General features: G+C 35.4%; 1 protein-coding gene across 1 annotated transcript in view; it reads right to left on the reverse strand.

Annotated features, from left to right (window-relative positions):
• The window catches only part of LOC129260689 (periodic tryptophan protein 2 homolog), a 59828-nt gene that overhangs the window by 19574 nt on the left and 20326 nt on the right, over nucleotides 1–19928 (reverse strand). Inside the window, exons 11-16 of the mRNA XM_064114582.1 lie at nucleotides 18257–18404; nucleotides 17538–17688; nucleotides 16930–17110; nucleotides 15830–15977; nucleotides 6886–7063; nucleotides 5923–6141 (exon numbers count right to left, since the gene is read on the reverse strand). Coding sequence (XP_063970652.1) covers nucleotides 5923–6141; nucleotides 6886–7063; nucleotides 15830–15977; nucleotides 16930–17110; nucleotides 17538–17688; nucleotides 18257–18404 — 1025 coding nt within the window. The remainder of the gene's footprint in view (nucleotides 1–5922; nucleotides 6142–6885; nucleotides 7064–15829; nucleotides 15978–16929; nucleotides 17111–17537; nucleotides 17689–18256; nucleotides 18405–19928) is intronic.

The raw sequence follows: 19928 nt of genomic DNA on the forward strand, positions 1-19928 counted from the left end.
AAACAAATCAATTCAAAATTGTTGTCATTTTGAAGGCTGAGCTTTCCTGTCTCATGTGAAAGAGCCTTAATGGCAGACGTTAACATCCATGTAATCAACAGAACTGTACCATGAAATTATCCACCCAGGGAAGAGCAACTAGCCATCGTAACATTTTCAATTGATCACTACCCCCCATTTCCAATGACAAGCTAACATATTAACCCTGTACAGGGCCATCATCACTCCCGGGTTCTTGATGGGAACAGGTGGTTTTATGGACTCAAATCATTTGCTTAGATCTAGCAATATTGATCAGTGATAATAACGTCTTGATTCAATTTCAAAGATAACCAATCTATTGCGTGGTCATTCATGTCACGATTGGTTTGGGTAGCATTTCATGAGGAACTGTGTATGTCAGTGAAAAATCTGTGATAAGTGTTGCAAGCTACTGAAATACTTGCATCTGAATGGCTAGGAGCATATTAGTCAGTGGGAATAACCGACAGAGATCTTTATGGAATGCTCCCCTGGTTCTAGCTGCAATTCCATTTGTTCTCTCTCAAATGTCGAAGCCAAATGTTAAAGTTTCTTGTTGTTCATTATTATCATAATCAGCATCAATATCATCAGCATTACCAACGTCAACGTCATCTTCATAATTATCATCATTATCACCACTACTATTATCATCATTATCATCAATATCATCATCACCTTCACCAACATAAAATGATCATGTAAATCATTACCATCACCATCATCCTCATCACCACCATCCTCATCCTCATCACCACCATCATCATCATCATCATCATCAAAATCATCATCATCATCAAAAGCATCATCATCATCATCACCATCACCATCATCATCATCATCATCATCAAAACCATCATCATCATCATCATCATCATCATCAAAACCATCATCATCAAAATTATCAAAATCATCATCATCATCATCAAAATCATCATCATCATCAAAACCATCATCATCATCATCATCAAAACCATCATCATCATCATCATCACCATCATCATCATCAAAACCATCATCATCATCATCATCATCAAAACCATCATCATTATCACTATCACTAAGTTATCATCATCATCATCATCATTGTTATCTTTAACCTCATCACCATCCCCATCTCCATCAAGGTGGTTATTACTATTTCTTCTAATGATTACATTATACCTAATAGAACAGTAGAAGCATTGCAATATAGTACATAACGAGATCACTACTTTTAGCCTTTTAATGCTACAATTATTCATCATGGTTTGATGTTATGAAGCATGCATGGTTATAAATTGCTTTCATGATCTACCGCAATGAATTGAATTTTGAGAAGTGAAGGAAAGCGAGCGAGAACCGCCTCCAAAGACTTCTCAAACCTGCAGCTTGGCAGCAGTCGTGTCCTCTTTCATGAAGACAGGAAATTGCACTGCTCTTCAAGTGCTCATGATGGGGCATCAATGTCAGAGTGTCTTAATTACAAACAGCCATACTGAAGATGATTTTATGGTCCTGTCAAGACTCTATTCATGATATTTAGTTAATAAACTGATTAAATTCTTTCAATAGGACATATCTTCAGGTGCTACAGATAATTCACGGTAGAGATATTTTTTGTTTCTCTTTTAAAATCAATTTTATTGAGTAAACTTTGTCTTAAATTGATTTTTTTAAGGAGTCGTACAGGTATATGCCCATAATATGTCAACATGTGTGATAAAACAATTATTGACTTTTTTATTGAGGTTCATTCCAATTGTCAACAAAATCTTGAAAGATCTAGAGCACTCTATTATTACTCTAAACTCCTTTATGGAATTAACTATTGGTCAATCTTCAAACTTTTTAAGTTTTGTTCCAGAGAGACTAATATAAATGCTGTAATTCAGGTTTCCACAGTATACAACAAAGCTTGTTTGAACACCACTTTTGATTAAAACAATCTGATTTCATAAAATCTATTAAACTCACATCTGTGTGATTACTATTATGAATATTATGTACCTAAAACCAAATTACAAAATAGGATTGTTCAAAAGACTCAACTAATCGAAGCAGTACATATTTCTGAACAGGCAACAAACCAAATTGCATGTATCCATAATGCTGCACTAGTTTTCACTGACAACACTGCATTTTAGATTACGGTGAGAAGTTTATCAATAGCATGTCAACCACACACAAACATGCTCGGGCCGCTATCAAGTTTGAATTGAAGAATCTTGGTTCATACACCTGAGTCCCGTAACACAAAGCTTTAATAGCAATCATCGTAGAACATTTTTCTACAATTAATTCCATTGACGTATAATGTACAATCACTAGTCAAAATCAAGCATACGATTAATCGCTAACCTTTGTGTTATGGGACCAAGTTAAATGAATTGTAATGTGAGATGCCACCCCCCAATAAATCAAACAATATATCATGCTGTTAAGATTTTTTTTTTAATGTTGATTTAAATTTTAGATATAATCTTTCTTCAAAGCAATTTATTTTTTAGATATAATTTTATTTTATTTTTTAGATATAATTTCTGCTTAAAGCAAAAATTGTTAACCTGTAGAATCAGCAAACTAATGTTGTCTGACTCAAAGTTTATGCTAAAACCATACTCTCACATCAGCCTTTTAAGCATAAATCTGATAGCCTCATACTCCCACTCAAACAAGTATCCAATGTGACAGAAACCACCAGCCATTTTGATTAAGTTTTATACTGAATAAGATTCAATAAACGATTTCCCACTTGATCAAACCACATATGCTAATACATGGGGCCATGTTGGCTAGTGATAAAGAGCATTGGCCTCATAATGGTTAGGTTCAAATTCCCTTTCAGCCATTATTTCAACCTTAATAAAAAGGTCCATGAGTAATTTCTGTTGCCTAAAATGTCAATCAGCCATAAGATGACTTATTGATTTAGATGTAAAATGTTTGTGATGTAAACGGTTATATAAAGCTAGACATTAAGCTGTCCAGCCAAGTTAATAAACAGATTCAAACCATATTATGACTGACACTGACACAAGCACACGCAATCAGGGACCGTGGAAAGGATTTAAAAGTAGGGGGGGGGGAGGACTCACCATGCAAAAAACTGATAATCAGATGGTAATTTTTACGTTTTTTTTACATAGTTCTGAAAAAAAAATTGGAAGAAAGGGGGGAGCTGAAGCCCCCATCCCCTCCCCCAGTCCCGCAGCCCCTGGCAATCACCAACTATTTGTTTTAATATTATAAAGCATTTAGTGTAATGCTCACCATATACACATCTTCATAGAGAGCAGTTGAATTTGTTGAAAAGCAAATTTGAGCTACATGTATATAGTTACATTGAACATGCTACATGTACATTAAGTTAACCCAGGAGGAGAATTAGAATTGGCCCTAATTTTTCAAAGAGTATTCTGTTGTTGTGTTGCGATCATGGTCTAACCAGTGACACATTTATAATGATGTACAAGTAATTTAAATGCAATAAGAAATTATGTTGCCATTATGCTTCCTTAGAAATCATCTTTTCAAGGAACAAGTGCGTTTAAAATGACTGTTGCGATTATAAAGCTTCCCTAGAACTCATGTTATAGAAAAAAGGTGCATTTACGACTGGTGGATAAACCCCAATACGAAAGAGCACAACCTGGTTTTTAATCAAACACGTATCATATGTCTGATTTTGGCCCGACAGTGGGAAGCAAAATCAAACCCAAAATATATACATTTACATGTAAAGCCTGTATCCTAATGTCAGGTTTGATTTAAACCTCACCTTGTTTAAAGTTGTGGTTTAACTATGGATAAAAAACTGTGACACAAATCGATCAGAAGGCATTCAATATATCAACATATTTGGCGCTAAAACCATTAATGGCAGCCTGGGAATAATGATCCGCTGGACATAGTTCAGTGCGCACATAATTTGCACGATCTCAAACATTACAAGAACCTCCTCTTCATCAGAAAGCCAATTAGTTATTGGTGAAATGTTGCAACAATGTGTTGTTATTTCAAGTTTTTAATTAATTTCTTCATAATGACTAGAATAGTTTAATTCACCATTAAAGCAAGAGGAAAGAGCATAGAAATGTAGGGACAGTGATTTTCTGTTTCTAAAAATTGCCTTTTCCATTCCAGAAAATCTTAAATTCCGTTTCAGCATCGATAACGTCTCTATCGCTTATCTTGTCGATAATCGCTTGTTTTTTGCTTCTTAGCGATATCGTTGTCGATAATACCCGCTATTATGTAGGGACACAGTGATTTTCTGCGATTTCACGGAAACAGCCTTTTGAAAGTGGCAAATCACAGAAAACAGATTTTTCCTCAAACTGCACAGAACAGCAACATAAATTACTCCAAAATTTTAACAACATACGAATACTTACTAGCAACAAAACAAGATCTCACCCCCACTTTGCTATAATCATGACAATCCAAACATCGTGACTGCACTCTTACTCCATTTCGATCAAATCGAAAACATCACAAGCGCAAGCTCAATTTTAGCAAAGTAAATGTACCAACTAACGTAAGCGGAGAATAAGAGGCAGCACGCGGCTGTGTGTTGCTGCCCTCTACGTTCAAAGATGTACAGCATGATAAAAATGGCGGATAGGCCAAAGACGTTGACGGCTCAGAACGATGTCCAAAAAGCCCCAAAATTATCGATAAAACCTAATCCAACCCTAAAATAATGCTAATAACGTGAAAGGTGAGGATGTATTTATGCTAAATATGTTTGTTAAAAGATGTTATGTAATAATTTACATCCGATGAACGCAGATTTTAAAGCGTTCTTGGTACAGTGGCATATACAAATTTTGAATATGTGACATCGCTATAATAGGTAAAAAATGCGTATTGATTTCAGTATGTTCTTTTGTCGATAGTTCTCGATGACGGTAATATTTTCTAAACGATAACAGCCCTACTGAAAACGGAAATTCTGTTTCCCCATATACTTTGTGCACAAGAAAAAGTGACAATTCCATTTACATAAAGTCAATATAAATTACCAGTATAACGATACAATACTCGCGCTGGGCAAACACAGCAGAAAGACAAGAGTACGAGTGAACGGAAATCTGTCACAAATTCAACAAAAAATACAGAAGACGGCAAAAACAGAAAGATATCCGTAGCTAAGTCAACAAAGTACAGAATTGCAACATAAATTACTCCCAAATCCTCAACGAAATAAGAATAATGGCTACAAACACAATCTCACTTCACTGCAATCATGACTGCACTTGACTCCATCTGATTGTTGGCACTGCATGGATACGTACGTATCGGACTTGATCATCAGAATTAACGCCCCATAATGCATTGCATGGCCAGCTGCTTTTTCAGAAGGAGCTGGCCACGCAATGCATTTTGGGCGTTAATTCTGATGATGAAGTACGATACGTACGTATCACTGTATCTTGTTTCTGACAAATTAAGTTTCGCAGCCTTGGAAAATTTGTCAAAATTAAGGTGAATAATGTAAATTTCAAACTATTATGTTTATGCACTGTGCATTTTGAGGAAAAATATGTTTTTCGTGATTTTCTGTTTGAAAAGCCACTTTCCATTTGAAAAGGCAGTTTCCGTGAATTCGGTCCAATTTCCGCGATCGCGGAAATCACTGTCCCTAGAAATGACAAGAAATGTATAATGTAAACAGAACTTTTAAGTTTTTGGCTTCCCATAATTGAATAGTTAATCTGGCTTGCGTTTCATGAACAGACTTGTTAGACGTTTTATCTGACAAGTCCTGTTTATCCAACAGTTGCCAAAAGAACTGTGCTCCACAGCCAATCAAAATCAAGGAAAGCTGTCAGATCTGACAACTTGTCGGATAAAAATGTTTATGAAACACTCCCAGGACCTCAGAAAATGGGTCAAAGAAAAGAGATTCCTTCTCACCTTGCGACCAGGGAATTGATTCTGTAACTCTTTGTATCACCATCTTCTCGTTAAGCCTGAAGGCCATCATGAGAGCCTTAGACCACTCCTCTTCCTTCAGGGCATCGAACACAGCGGCCGGAGTGAGGTCAAGGGTCAGGTCATAGGGGTCAAAGGTCAAACTACTGTCCACGGAATAGACAAGCAGGCCTTCGGTTGTGGTGGCTGCCCACTGCGATCCTGCAAAAGACAATGGAAACAAATACAATGATCACATATTGCTTTAAATGTATTTTATTGTCAAGACTTATAATTCGGCTTCATGTTGCCATTTAAGTGGTTTGTATTGGATAGATACTAGTAATGATATAAGATCAAGAAAATATATCAATCCATGCAGCAACACTTTTCACCAAACTCTTTCAGAATTTTTTTTTTGAATAGCAAAAAATATGAACATCAGAAGTTGAAGGATCATTTTATAAACATTTGTAATTTTAAACAAATCATTGAAAAAAAAAAAAACATCTATCTTGTGCCCTGTTTATAATATGTTTGCCCTTGTGCTATTTTGTTATCTGTCCTTGATTTTCATTTTCAGTACATTGTAAATCTTCATAAGCACAAACATGTTGAAGCTACACTGTATTTTGTATTCTTTTTGGGGGGTGGGGGTACAGTAGGTCACATTATACATGCTATGCTTTTTAGTGAATCCGCTTATTTCCACAGATATTTACAGATCTCTATCAAAAAATTTAATCTATATTTATAAACATCACTTTACTTTTTTTTTAATTCTGATTTACATTACAACCAGAATTATATGTATTGATTTTGTATTCTATTTTTCTGTTGAAAATGAATATGAATTTGAATATGTATTTGAAATATTTCTTTGTGGTTTATTTTGTATCGAAATGGTTCACCTCATATAGCATAATAAAGCAACAACAATCATACAACATTAATTAATAGACCTACCAGTAGCCGAGAACCTGACACAGGAAACATTGACTTCTGGCCTGAATGACCTGGAACTCATGTCTCCTTTGGTGACCCCAGGAAGTGAAAGAGCCATCTGCTGACCTTCTTCCCCAACATTCATGTCTATCAGTGCAGCGTTGCCAAAATCTGTCATGTTCCTCCTACTCAAGAACTCCTAGTATAAGAGATGGAATAAAGAATATATATTCTGTGAATTACAGTACCTATTCATCCAACAGTTACTCATAATTACAGTAAGACACTTGACCTTCTCAGTCAATCATAATTCAATTCAATTCAATTCAATTCAATTCGGTTTATTATGAAAGACATTGTAAAACAGTCCGAAGACTGACACATACAAAGTTAACAGAAAAAAAGGAAAAGTACATTAAATTATATACCTACGAATTAACAAAATATAATAAGAACATAATAGTAAGATTAAATATTGCACTCGAGGTTCTACACATTACAGAAATATAATTAAGGGGATAATACCATATAAAGAGAAAATAGAATGACCGATAAAAACACACAAAAATATTGGGATATGTATTATGTTGATTGATTTCAATGTAAACTGAGGGGGGGGGAACTTTTGTAAGTTATGAAAAAGGAGGTGAAGGGTGAAGGGAAGAAAACAATGTCATACTTTTACACACAAATTATATACGAACATGAACAAGGGTTGACATTGACTTCAATGGCATATACAGAGGCACATATCACAGAGCAGCATTCAATAATGCTGTGACATGAGGGATAGTTGAGTTCTTATATCTCTGAGTTCTGCATCGCGGTAAGTCCAGAAGATGCGCATTACGCAGGGCCGAACTGTAAAATGTAAAATAAATAATAAATAATATAGGATTTGTATAGTGCACGTATCCACCTTCCTGGGTGCTCAAGGCACTTCTATATTACCCCAGCTAAGCTAGTCTACCGATTCTGGTGCGCACAGCTTTTTTGAGGAATTACTTCCTGCCGGTACCCATTTGCCTCACCTGGGTTGAGTGCAGCACAATGTGGATAAATTTCTTGCTGAAGGAAAACACGCCATGGCTTGGAATCAAACCTACATGTACGTCCTTCAGATTGAAAGACGGGAGTCTTAACCACTAGACCACGACGCCCCAACAATCATAGGAATCAAGGAAATCTTACAAAGAGTTGTGATTGATCCGATCGTCCGCAACTATGGAAAGCCAGCAACATCAACATCTAAAATACATGTTTATTCAAAATATTTACTTGATGTGATTTATATTCATACATTCCTAGTTTTCTTTAAGAGCTGTCTGCCCTTTAATGCATATTTATTAAGCTTGGCATCATACGGGCAGGTGAATAATCACAGAGTACACACCAAATACTTCTGCCCCTTTCCTTGACAGGCATACCAAGACATACATGTAGAACGGAGATGAAAGCACAAGGGAGATAGATGGAAATAAGGGGGAGACAAAGAAAAAAAAATGAGAGGAGAAATTGATGAGTGGAGAGAAAGAGACAAATACCTGTGCATGTAAATAGGACAGCAAGTAAAGAGGGGTGAAAAAAGGGGAACCTCAGAAGATGAACAATAAGAATATAAAAACAGAAAAATGGAAGAATGTAAAAAAAAATGAAGGAAAAAGAAGAAATTAAGGAAAAAAGAACAAATTAAAAAAGTACAGAAAAAGAATAAATAAGAGTGGGAATTGAAAATGGGTAAACCCAAGGAAAGACTATAAAGTGAATAAGAAAAATGACAAACAAAAAGGAAAGAAAAATGACAAACAAAAAGGAAAGAAAGTAAGAAGAAAAGAAGAAAATGACATACATGTACGAAAAGTAAGACAAGAACAAATGACAAAGAATAAAGTAAACAGGGGAAGAAAAGAAAAGGAAGACATTAATCCAATTTGAATGCTATCAAGTCATCTGGTGCTTTATTACAATAGACATTGATTGATGGCAATATAAAGTCATCCCTGATCTATTTAAGAATCAAGTATGTGATTCTACTCTCTCTCATTTCATAGTACTCCTTTCAATTACAACTTTCCGTTCCCTTAGTTTGCCGCATGCCAAAGTACAATTAAGGTTCATTGAATGGCAAGTCGCGTAATCATATCGGACCTCCCAGCCTTCTTATTGATATTGTTCTTTGCTTATGTTGAACTTTTAAGTTGGACATTTTTAGCCATGAATCCAAGGCCAATTTCATTGCAATATTGGTTGATAAAGGTTGGAAATTCAGGGGAAAATATTGCTTTGATTGGTAAATGAATCATGGAAGTAGATTGGTTTGGTCTGCGTGAGTGTATGATTAAATAATTGGATTGGCAAAAAAATATGCATGATAGAAAATCATAGATGAAGATGCAAAACAAAATTGTATTGCTTGGTAAATATGTTGTAAATACACAATTAATAAATGTTGGTGAATGAGATAGGACAAGCCATTAGTTCTCAGGGTATTCAGAAGGATACTACATGTTTCTACATTTATATTATGAAGAAACTGACATAATTTTATCTGACCAAATTAAAGTGTTTTCTTTTTCTTTATTTTACACACTAAAAATTATCTTGATATATTTGAACAGTTTTCAACAGTATAAACATTATCAATCACCATCATCATCTTCATAATCATTTATCATCACATCATCATCATTATCATCACCACCAATGTCATTGTCTTCACCATCATCATCGCCATGATCAGTATCATTGTAAATCATTATCACCGTCGTAATCCTCATCACCACCACCACCATCATCACCATTATCATCATCCACCAACATAACCATCATCTTCATCGCCATCATCATCAACATAATTATCACCACTGCCGCCACCATTACAACATCGACATCATCATCATCATCATTATCATCATTATCATCTTCACTGTCATCATCACTATTATCATCACCATCATCATCATCATCATCATCATCACTATCATCTTCACTATCATCATCACTATCATCATCACTATTATCATCACCATCATCATCATCTTCATCATCATCACCATCATCATCATCACCATCATCATCATCATAATTATCATCACTATTGCCACCACCACCACCATCATCATCACCATCGATATCATTATCATCATAATCACCACCCACACCACAATGATGACATTTTTGACACTCTTTTCATTCAGAGCAGCCAAGAATACCATGCTCTATCCATTTCTTATATTCCAAGAAATCATCACTCTTTCAGCTCCATATATTCATCTGATTCCACAGCCCACGATCTTTAGCATTATTACTCCACACATGACCAATCCATCTCAATCTTCTCTTCTTTACCACTTCCCCAATAACTATGCCAGAACCTTTCTACTACCTCATCAGTCTTCTTTACATTTCTTCTTAATTCTACATATTTCCTAGTATTGCAGCCCTTTGTATCGTTTATGTGATAATTGGTCTTTGTAAAATATATTTCAATACTTTCCTAGATATTCCAAAGTAACATAACACTATGCAATCTCTTCAAGAAACTAATTTTTTCATATCATACATGAACATAAATCTTCCTTTTATTTTCATGTTTTCCAAAATACTTCAAAAGTACCATGGCTCTTTGTATTCACTTTGTGATACTCTGTACTCTGTCTTTTTAATTCATCTTCCTTGTACATGTATTTCTTTGTTTTCCTATTCCAAGTACATGTAGCATACTCTTTATTCGTTTTGAGATTCCCAGTCTTCCCATTTCAAGTTTCTGAAACATACACCATTGTTTTTAGAACACAAGACTTTCTCGATTGCGTCTTTTAATCTCATCGGAACTCAAAGCGTGAAATGTCATCTATCCAATCTTTATCTTGACGTTCTTGCAATCCACACCCACTGTGGCCCACAACCATTGTTGATTATATTCCCCAGATTAAAAATCAGCTTTTCAAATAGACCTCTTCTTTGCCCTGAATCCCGGGGCATTGATTACCACATTAATGGTTATACCCTGCACTGCAGCACATCAATGAGGGGACCATTTCAAGAAATAAAATAGTAATTTTCACTGACTATTTGTTACAAGCTACTGAAATCTTAGCATCTGATTGGCTTTGAGCAAATTTGTCAGTGAAAAACTCTGACAAGATGCCCCATGAAATGCTCCTCTCTAGTCTGAGACCATTTAGCCTAGAATTTTAGAAGGAGCTGTGCTAAATATTTTTTTTTCTATCAAATCCTCAAATTCTGCTGAACGCATGGCGATGCATAGAGAGAACATACATGTAATGAAATATTAAGTCTCATGGATCCTAACCAAATGATAGGCCGAAATCTATAACAAAACCAGTCACTTATTTTGCTCTGGCATGTGCAAATTACCCACACCTGTTACCTTTGAAACAGTCCAAATACCCTTCAATATGCCTTGGGTGTGTTAGAACTCTTCCAAAGGTACAGAAATTCTTGATTTATACACTGTATACCCTCAACAATACATGTAGGTATCATATATGTCATACAGTATGTATAAAAAAGATAACATGAATATTTTGCATGCCTAAAATATATCACATAACTCTAGTGGTAGGTACTCATTAGCAACTTCTCATCAAAGACGAGTATGAACATTTATATTTAAGTTTATGAGATACATAAGCATTTTTCGGACCTAATAAAAAGAAATTGATCTTGACTCAGATATCCGTATATAGTCATATTCAAGTATTATAAAAGATATACAGTATACCTTGCATTCTATCAGGAGCAAGTTTTTCTGGGCAACCTTCCTCCTATAAAAATTCACTAGACCCCTAGGCCCGTATTCTGAACTCGGGATTCAATAAAAGCCTGGTTTAAAGTTGTGATTTAACTATGGAGAGCCAATTGGAGTGCAAATTCCTTACAGTACATATTCAACTTGACACCCAAATTGTTTATAATTGTCTGGGAATGATTAAACTGAAGTATTTTTCTACATTATGAAAGCAAAAAGAAAAAAAATGGTAAACATAAGAAATATTCAATATAAATAGATTTTTGAATTTTTCGCTTCCCATAATTTTAGCACAGAGTTAGACCATACTCTAAATCAAACCTGACTTCAGAATACGGGCCCTAAGGTCTGATGCACAAACAATTACAATCAAACCCGACTTGATTCTCAACCAATCAGAAGTATTTATTAGGGACTTGCGCTTAATTTTTGTAGTTGTGTTCAAATTCAACTATGTTTGCAAAAGGCTAATCGCAGAAAGATCAGCTGGGGTCTGTTTCATAAAATTTGTTATAAAAACAAATTTGCAATAACAGTTAAAAGCTACTAAAATCATTCAATTTGATTGGCTGATAGTAAACTTGTTTTTGAAACTGTGCATTTGTTATCATAACAACTCTTCATGAAACGGGATCCTGAAATGACCTTCAATATTAATGATTCACAAGTCTCATGTTATACACTGCATGCTCTATCAATCAACCAATATGGAAAAGCTATGATAATCATTTTTAATAACTCCTACAGAAGACTAAGATAATACACATTAATTCTTTTGGGGGCAAGGAACGGCATCTATTTTTTGTCCTCTGCATATTTTAGAATACAGTAAAAGAGGTTGTTCACGTTTGGTAATTTAGTTTTTTTTTTTTTTAAGTTAAGTCCACCCAGGAAAAATGTTGACTTGAATAAATAGAGAAAAATCAAACAAGCATAACACTGAAAATTTCATCAAAATCGGATGTAAATGACATTTTAAAGTTTTGCATATTTTTCATATTTTATGCACAACTCAGTGACATGCAAATGAGAATCGATGATGTCCATCACTCACTATTTCTTTGGTTTTAATTGTTTTAATTATACAATATTTCAATTTATACAAATTTGACAATAAGGAAACACTTGACTGAATGATAAAGTGGTAAAACAATGGTAATACCACATGTTCAGGGAGGAATAAAAAAAAAATTTCACAGGACATTAGGAAGAAAATTTGAATATTTCATACAATAAAATACAAATTGAAATAGTGAGTGAGTGATGTCATCAGTCCCTTCATTTGCATACTGATCAGGATGTGAATATAACTGTTTTGTGAAATTAAGCAAAACTTAAAAACGTCATAACTTTCTTATTTTATATCTGATTTTGATGAAATTTTCAGTGTTATGCTTGTTGGATTTTTCTCTTTAAATTCAAATCAACTTTTTGTTGGGGTGGACTTGTCCTTGAAGCAAAAGACACTTGAGGAATGATAATTTCAAAAGTTTTATTTATTTAATTCATTCATTTAATTTGTTGCACATTATATTTAGGGGAAAATTAACTTCTAACAAGTGAAAAAAAAAAATTCAATGAGTAATGACTAAGTCCCTATTTGTCAAATTGGATTGCTAAATGATACTTAACCCTTATTTCGATGCTAAGAAGACAGGGGGAGGGGGATGATTCAACCCCCCCTTACAATCTTGGCCGTCAATCGCAAGATCACTATGAAAATTGGCACGCGCATTACCCATGGCATAATCTACAAACTATAAGATCAATTTCTGCGAAAAAAATCTCATTGCTAATTAATTATGCTAATTTATGCATAAAATCAAAAGTTTGGGCTAATTAACTAAATAATGTCCCTAAAATGCTAATTTTTGGTTCACAAACTCTTTAATAGGAATCTGATCTCTTGTACTAGTAAAAATTCAATCACATTTATTTTCTTACTGTGTTTCATTTTTTTCTAAATTTCTTATGTATTTCTTTGTTTTTTTACTTTTTGTTTTTTATTGTTTTTTCAATGGGAATTGTCGGGGACTTTATTTTGACCATGAACAAGATGAAATTAATTGATTTTAATAAGTAAAAGGAAAAATAATGATACATGTACATGTATGAATTTTGCCTAATAACACTATTTATATTGGATTTGTACACATATCCATGTTTTTGAGCAATTTTGGGTCTGCATGCACTTACGAAATGTTGCGTAATTTCGGAAGGTCCGCGTACCCAGGTGTCGCGAATTAGGTCTCAAAAGCTGCGCGAGACTTGAAAGTAACAAGTCAGCGAGCGACGCAGTAAAAAAAATTTGAATGGCAGATTTATTGTTTATTGCTAAAAATTTTAGCAATAGGGTTAAGTACATGTACAGTACATGTATAATTAGTGTTAAGTACTGTCAAACGACAAATGTTGATGAAATGTTGCTCAACTTCATCATGTATGTATGTATGTATTTTGAGTTTTGTCAGACGTGTATCAATCAGATATGATTCTTTACGTCTGGGACCGACCTTTAACGTCACCATCCGAAAGACGTGACCAGGGCTCGAACCTCTGCATCAATTTGTAACTTCCCCACAGCTTGGATTACAGGCGCACGCCACAACGCCCAGTTAAATGAATATTGTCCACTTTTGGAACATAGAGGGGGTAATACTACCTAAAGCCTCAGTGTCTCTGATAAAGCAATTTTGGCCAGCTAACATTTTTCTGAACATTGCAAGAGCCAGTTTGGTGAAATAATAATAAATCAATTACAGTTTTAATGTTTCATTAAATACCAATACCACTTATGAAGCTCTTCTACCAGCAGGCCCTGCAGAACACAACAGCATGTATTCTGAGCTTCAGTTATTATTATTTTTTTTGGTCACTTTAATGGCAAATCTGCACATTACCCCCCCTCCAACCCCACTTTGAATACACTCTGAATACATACACTGTAGAGGGGGTAATTGAACATAATGCCTCAGTGACATTGATAATGCAAGTATGGCCAACCCAATGTTACCGGGCAATAACGTTCGGTGACACAACATTTGGTCCTGCGAGAATTGCTCCGAGCTTAATTTCGTCTAAGATGTAGGGTTAAGGTTGCAATAGGGTTTTATGTTAGGTTTAGGGAAGGGTACAGTGTTAAACCCAGGGTTGAAGTTGGTAATTCGATTTGTGTGCGGAATTTAGAGCGGAGCAATTGTCGCCAGAGCATATGTCATGGAACACAACGTTCAAATAAGAATTACGTAGTGATCTTTAAAAATGAAGTTGTCTGAATTCAGTCAATAGGTGGAAAATGGTGAGCTTTTTGAAATATGATTCAGCTCTTAATGTACATGTAGTTACAGCAAAATGCTATTTTTTTCCTTGAAAAACTATGGTAACAGTTTAACTCTAATATATGTGGCCTCGGGGGAGAGGGGATTACCCATCTTACATGTAAATCTTGGCCATGGATCGTGTGATCAAGATGAAATTTGCATGATGGTAACAAATGGGGTAATCTACAGGGACGCACAGCTAAAATGCACAAAATCCATTCATTTTATCTTAAATGAATTAAGCTTATTTACGCATGATATTAGGATTTGGCTGAAAATTTATAAAGCCGCTGAACTGTTTATTTTGAATGTTTTTCTTATTTATTTCATTATTTCTAAAAATTCCTAATGTATCTCTTTTTCTTTCTTTTTTCTTTCTACATGTTATATTTCTGTTGTTTTGTTAAATGAAAACTGTTGATGACATTATTCCCTTCACTAAAAAACATGACATTAATTGAGATTGATCAGTAAAAGTTAAATGATACATACTGTACATCTATGAATTTTGGCTAGAAAATATTTAGCATTGGATTTGTACACGAAATCACCGTCTTGAGCAATTTTTTGTCTGAAATGTACATGTTGTGTAATTTTGTGATGCAGTGAGAGCTTTTCACCTTACATATTTATCACAAGAAAAATCTTTAGGAGGCTGAATTAGGATAATAATGCAGTGAGATCCTGGGAAAACTATAGTTTTCAAATGAGGTTTATAATCATCAGTGTAATGATGTTGAGTAAATTGTGGTGGCCAATCTCTTGGGATTAATGCATACGAGTGACATTACAATAAGGGCACAACTTGCAATGCACTATTAAACGCGCAAAAGAGACTGATTTTCAAAGAAAGAGTATTGATGACACTCACCTCCATTCCGTCAAGAGACATGTTACAGGAGATTTCAAACTTCTTCACCAGAAGCTGTTCTTGGATGTGATATATACAGATGTGCTTGGAACGGCCGGCTGCTAGGATGTAACACCCGTCGGCTGAGTAACACAGCGTCGTGAAAGACCTGTAATCATGAAATCATATCGTAAAGAGGATTAAAAGAACATCACATTGTTTCCTCTGATAGAAAGTAAAATCTTTATACCAAAAAGCATGGGAGAGAAATCAATTGTAATTACTTTATCAGATCTGTGAACCATACTGAATAAAAGATTTGGATGGCATTGCTCAATATTGAAAAGAAAACGCATTTCCTACAGGAGTAACTGTCAAAACTAATCCATAGAATCTCAGAAAAAAAAATTCAAAGCAAGAGCTCAGCTTGGCAAAAAATCAGAATATTTCTCCCAAACCAGGACCCATTTCATGAAACTTGTTATACAATAACAATTTTACAATAACAATTAAAAGCTACTGAAGTCTTTCAATCTGATAAGCTGATACCAATTTGTTAAAGAAATTGTGCATATGTTTTAGCAGGTCTTCATGAAACAGGAGCCAGAAAAGTTGAGAGGTCTGCTGTACTCTGTAGAAGAATTTTTCCAGTTGAGGGGAGTGTTTCATGAAAGGACTTGTCGGACATTTTACCCAACAACGTCTGTTTTATTCCCCCGGTTACCATCATAATAGTGTTTATCAGTCAATCAAAATCAAGGAAGAAGACAAATGTTGATGAAACACATTCCTGACTTAAATGCATAGGTTTGTATTCTCAAATCCAGTTTGATTTAGGCCATGGTCCAACTCTGTATTAAATTTATGAGAAGCTGACAATGTCAACATTTCAAAATTGCATGGTTTTTATGTGTACTATGTTGTATCCACATGCTTTAATTGAGGAAGAAAACTTTTTTATTATTTCCAGAGAGTTATGAATGATTTGAGTGTAAAAAGAGCTGAAAATTGAGCCTGCAATGTTAGACGTGTGAGACATCTGGCCCTCCATAGTCAAACAAAAAATTTAGACCAGAGTTCAAATTAAATCGAGTTAAAAATACGGGCCATAATATATTTACTTTGCAGCAGAGGATGTCTTTGCAGTGACGACGTCATCTCTCCTGCGACCGCTACCTAGATCTTGTTTGCCTTCAATGGAACCGGTCTGGACGGCGTTCTGGATATCCCAGAATGTTATCTGATAGTCAAGGGTTGCCACGGCCAGCTGCTCCCCACTTGGACTAACTGCAACACACATGCCTTCAAAGGAAATAATAGGGAGAATCAAAGTGAAAGCATTAGGATAATCTTCATCATTTCCATAATGCAATGAATAAATAAATAAATAAATACTCAAATACTCGTGCTAAAGCCGGGGTAATAATAACACAATCATTTAAGCAGGGCCAGCTGGAAGAACAGTTTTCGGAACTGAAGTGGCTACTAGTCTGGGTAAAGTATGACGCTATTATCAGTATTATTAAAAGTAGAGAGTTTCTCGATTGAAAGCACTTAGTCATAGATCATTACAGGAATACAATGTATGCTAGTTGTCATTATGTAAATTTTATGCCAACTGTTTGTGTGATATCCTTTGGCGCTAAAGTGAGAATTAACTTTGATTTTAAAGAATTTCTTATGACACCATTGTTTGCTGTGACTACTTAAGTTTAGTTTGAAGACTTACCATCTGAAGAAAGTCTGAGGGTCTCTCTGGATCCTTTGTGGCCAAAGATATCCCACAATCTGACTGTCTTATCCCAGGAAGAGCTTGCTAATTGGGAGCCACTTGGACCAAAACTTAGACCAGACACTGGAGCTTCATGACCTGATAGAACCTGACGACAAAACAGTTATACATATTTAATAAGAAAATAAAGAATGATAGTATGCAACATTTATATACAGTGGTGCAAAAAGTTAGTGAACCCTACCAGAAAATGAACGTTTCTCAAGTGTTCAAGTTCTGCCATGTTTTAGATATTTCAGTGTGAAGTCAGGTGATCAATACTAAATTCAATAAAGTTGATTTCTCTGGGCTCGCTGAACATTGTAGTGTTGTTTTCTCCATTCAACACTCAGCATGAAGGAGTGCATTTTCTGGTGGGGGTTCACTAACTTTTTAGCATCACTGTAACACTAAATAAAATGCCTCTAAGTGTTGCACACTATTACCAAGGCTTTTTGCATGGTTATCCTGAAAAGGTCAACTGGGTGGAGAGTGGCAAATGAAAACAAATGCCTTGCCAAAGGACACAAGTGCTGAGGTGCCAATTGGGCTTTGGCCAAATGGAGAGAAAAAAAGAAGGGTATGGTACTGAAAGAATTGATGGAAAAAGAGATGGGTGGATGTAGAGGGGCCAGAAAAGGTGGCCATCTCAGACCGAAGACCATTCATTGACTGACCTCTAGTAATCGTCCAGTTTGCATTGACCACATGAAAATCTCAAAGACATCCTGGCCGGCAGCACAGACGATTTCACCGCTTGAATCAAGCGCCAAGCAAGAGAATTGCACCGGCTGTGGAGAGGTCAATGTCCTGAAGTTCCTATACCTGCAATGGGAAAGATGAAACCAAACAAGTGGAATGCCTCTGGCCGTCTCACCTGCATCACGCGATTCAATATAGCAGCAGTGCTGATTTTGAAAACTACTATAACTCGCACAAGATGTTCAGTGATACTTGGTTACTCTTATTTCCACGTTTTATGAACTAGACCAATACACTTATAGAGATATGATGGCAATTCAACAAATACCCCCAACGTGGCCAAAGTTCTTTGACCTTACATGACCTTTGAACTTGATCATGTGACCTGAAACTCGCACAGGATGTTCAGTGATACTTGATTACTATTATGTATAAGTTTCATGAACTAGGTCCATATATTTTCTAAGTTATGATGACATTTCAAAAACTTAACCTTAGGTTAAGATTTTGATGTTGATTCCCCCAACATGGTCTAAGTTCATTGACCCTAAATGACCTTTGACCTTGGTCATGTGACATGAAACTCAGGCAGGATGTTCAGTAATACTTGATTAACCTTATGGCCAAGTTTCATGAACTAGGTCCATATACTTTCTAAGTTATGCTGTCATTTCAAAAACTTAACCTCAGGTTAAGATTTGGTGTTGACGCCGCCGCCGCCGCCGCCGTCGCCGTCGCCGTCGGAAAAGCGGCGCCTATAGTCTCACTCTGCTATGCAGGTGAGACAAAAATGATTTACAATATCACCAAAATAAACTTGTTCTTACAGTCTAACAGTATACTGTCACATTTTAATTTGTCAGTAACAAAGAGTTTTTAAACAAGTACATGTAATTCATTTTACATAAAATACAAACAAATCTATAAAGTATTTTTCAACTGCTGCTTCTAGTGTGTAATGTGACATGGTGTCATAATCATATTGTTGTGAAGCATATGTAAACTACATGTATGAAACTAAAAATTTTGGACTAAGGGACAGGTCAAATCTTCCTTCTTTTTTTTCAGGGGGGGGGGTTTACTAAGTATAAATGTGGAACAAAAGACTTTATAGAAAACAAGTGGAATGCCTCTGGCCGTCTCACCTGCATCACGCGATTCAATATAGCAGCAGTGCTGATTTTGAAAACTACTATAACTCGCACAAGATGTTCAGTGATACTTGGTTACTCGTATTTCCACGTTTTATGAACTAGACCAATACACTTATAGAGATATGATGGCAATTCAACAAATACCCCCAACGTGGCCAAAGTTCTTTGACCTTACATGACCTTTGACCTTGATCATGTGACCTGAAACTCGCACAGGATGTTCAGTGATACTTGATTACTCTTATGTCCAAGTTTTATGAACTAGACCAACACACTTTCAAATTTATGGCTGTAATTCAACAAATACCCCAATTTGGCCAAAGTTCATTGACCCTAAATGACCTTTGACCTTGATCATGTGACCTGAAACTTGCACAGGATGTTCAGTAATACTTGATTACTATTATGTCCAAGTTTCATGAATCAGATCCATAAACTTTCAAAGTTATGATGGTAATTCAACAGATACCCCCAATTCGGCCAAAGTTCATTG

Source organism: Lytechinus pictus, unplaced genomic scaffold (genome assembly GCF_037042905.1).
Source record: "Lytechinus pictus isolate F3 Inbred unplaced genomic scaffold, Lp3.0 scaffold_19, whole genome shotgun sequence".
Taxonomy (NCBI): domain Eukaryota; kingdom Metazoa; phylum Echinodermata; class Echinoidea; order Temnopleuroida; family Toxopneustidae; genus Lytechinus; species Lytechinus pictus.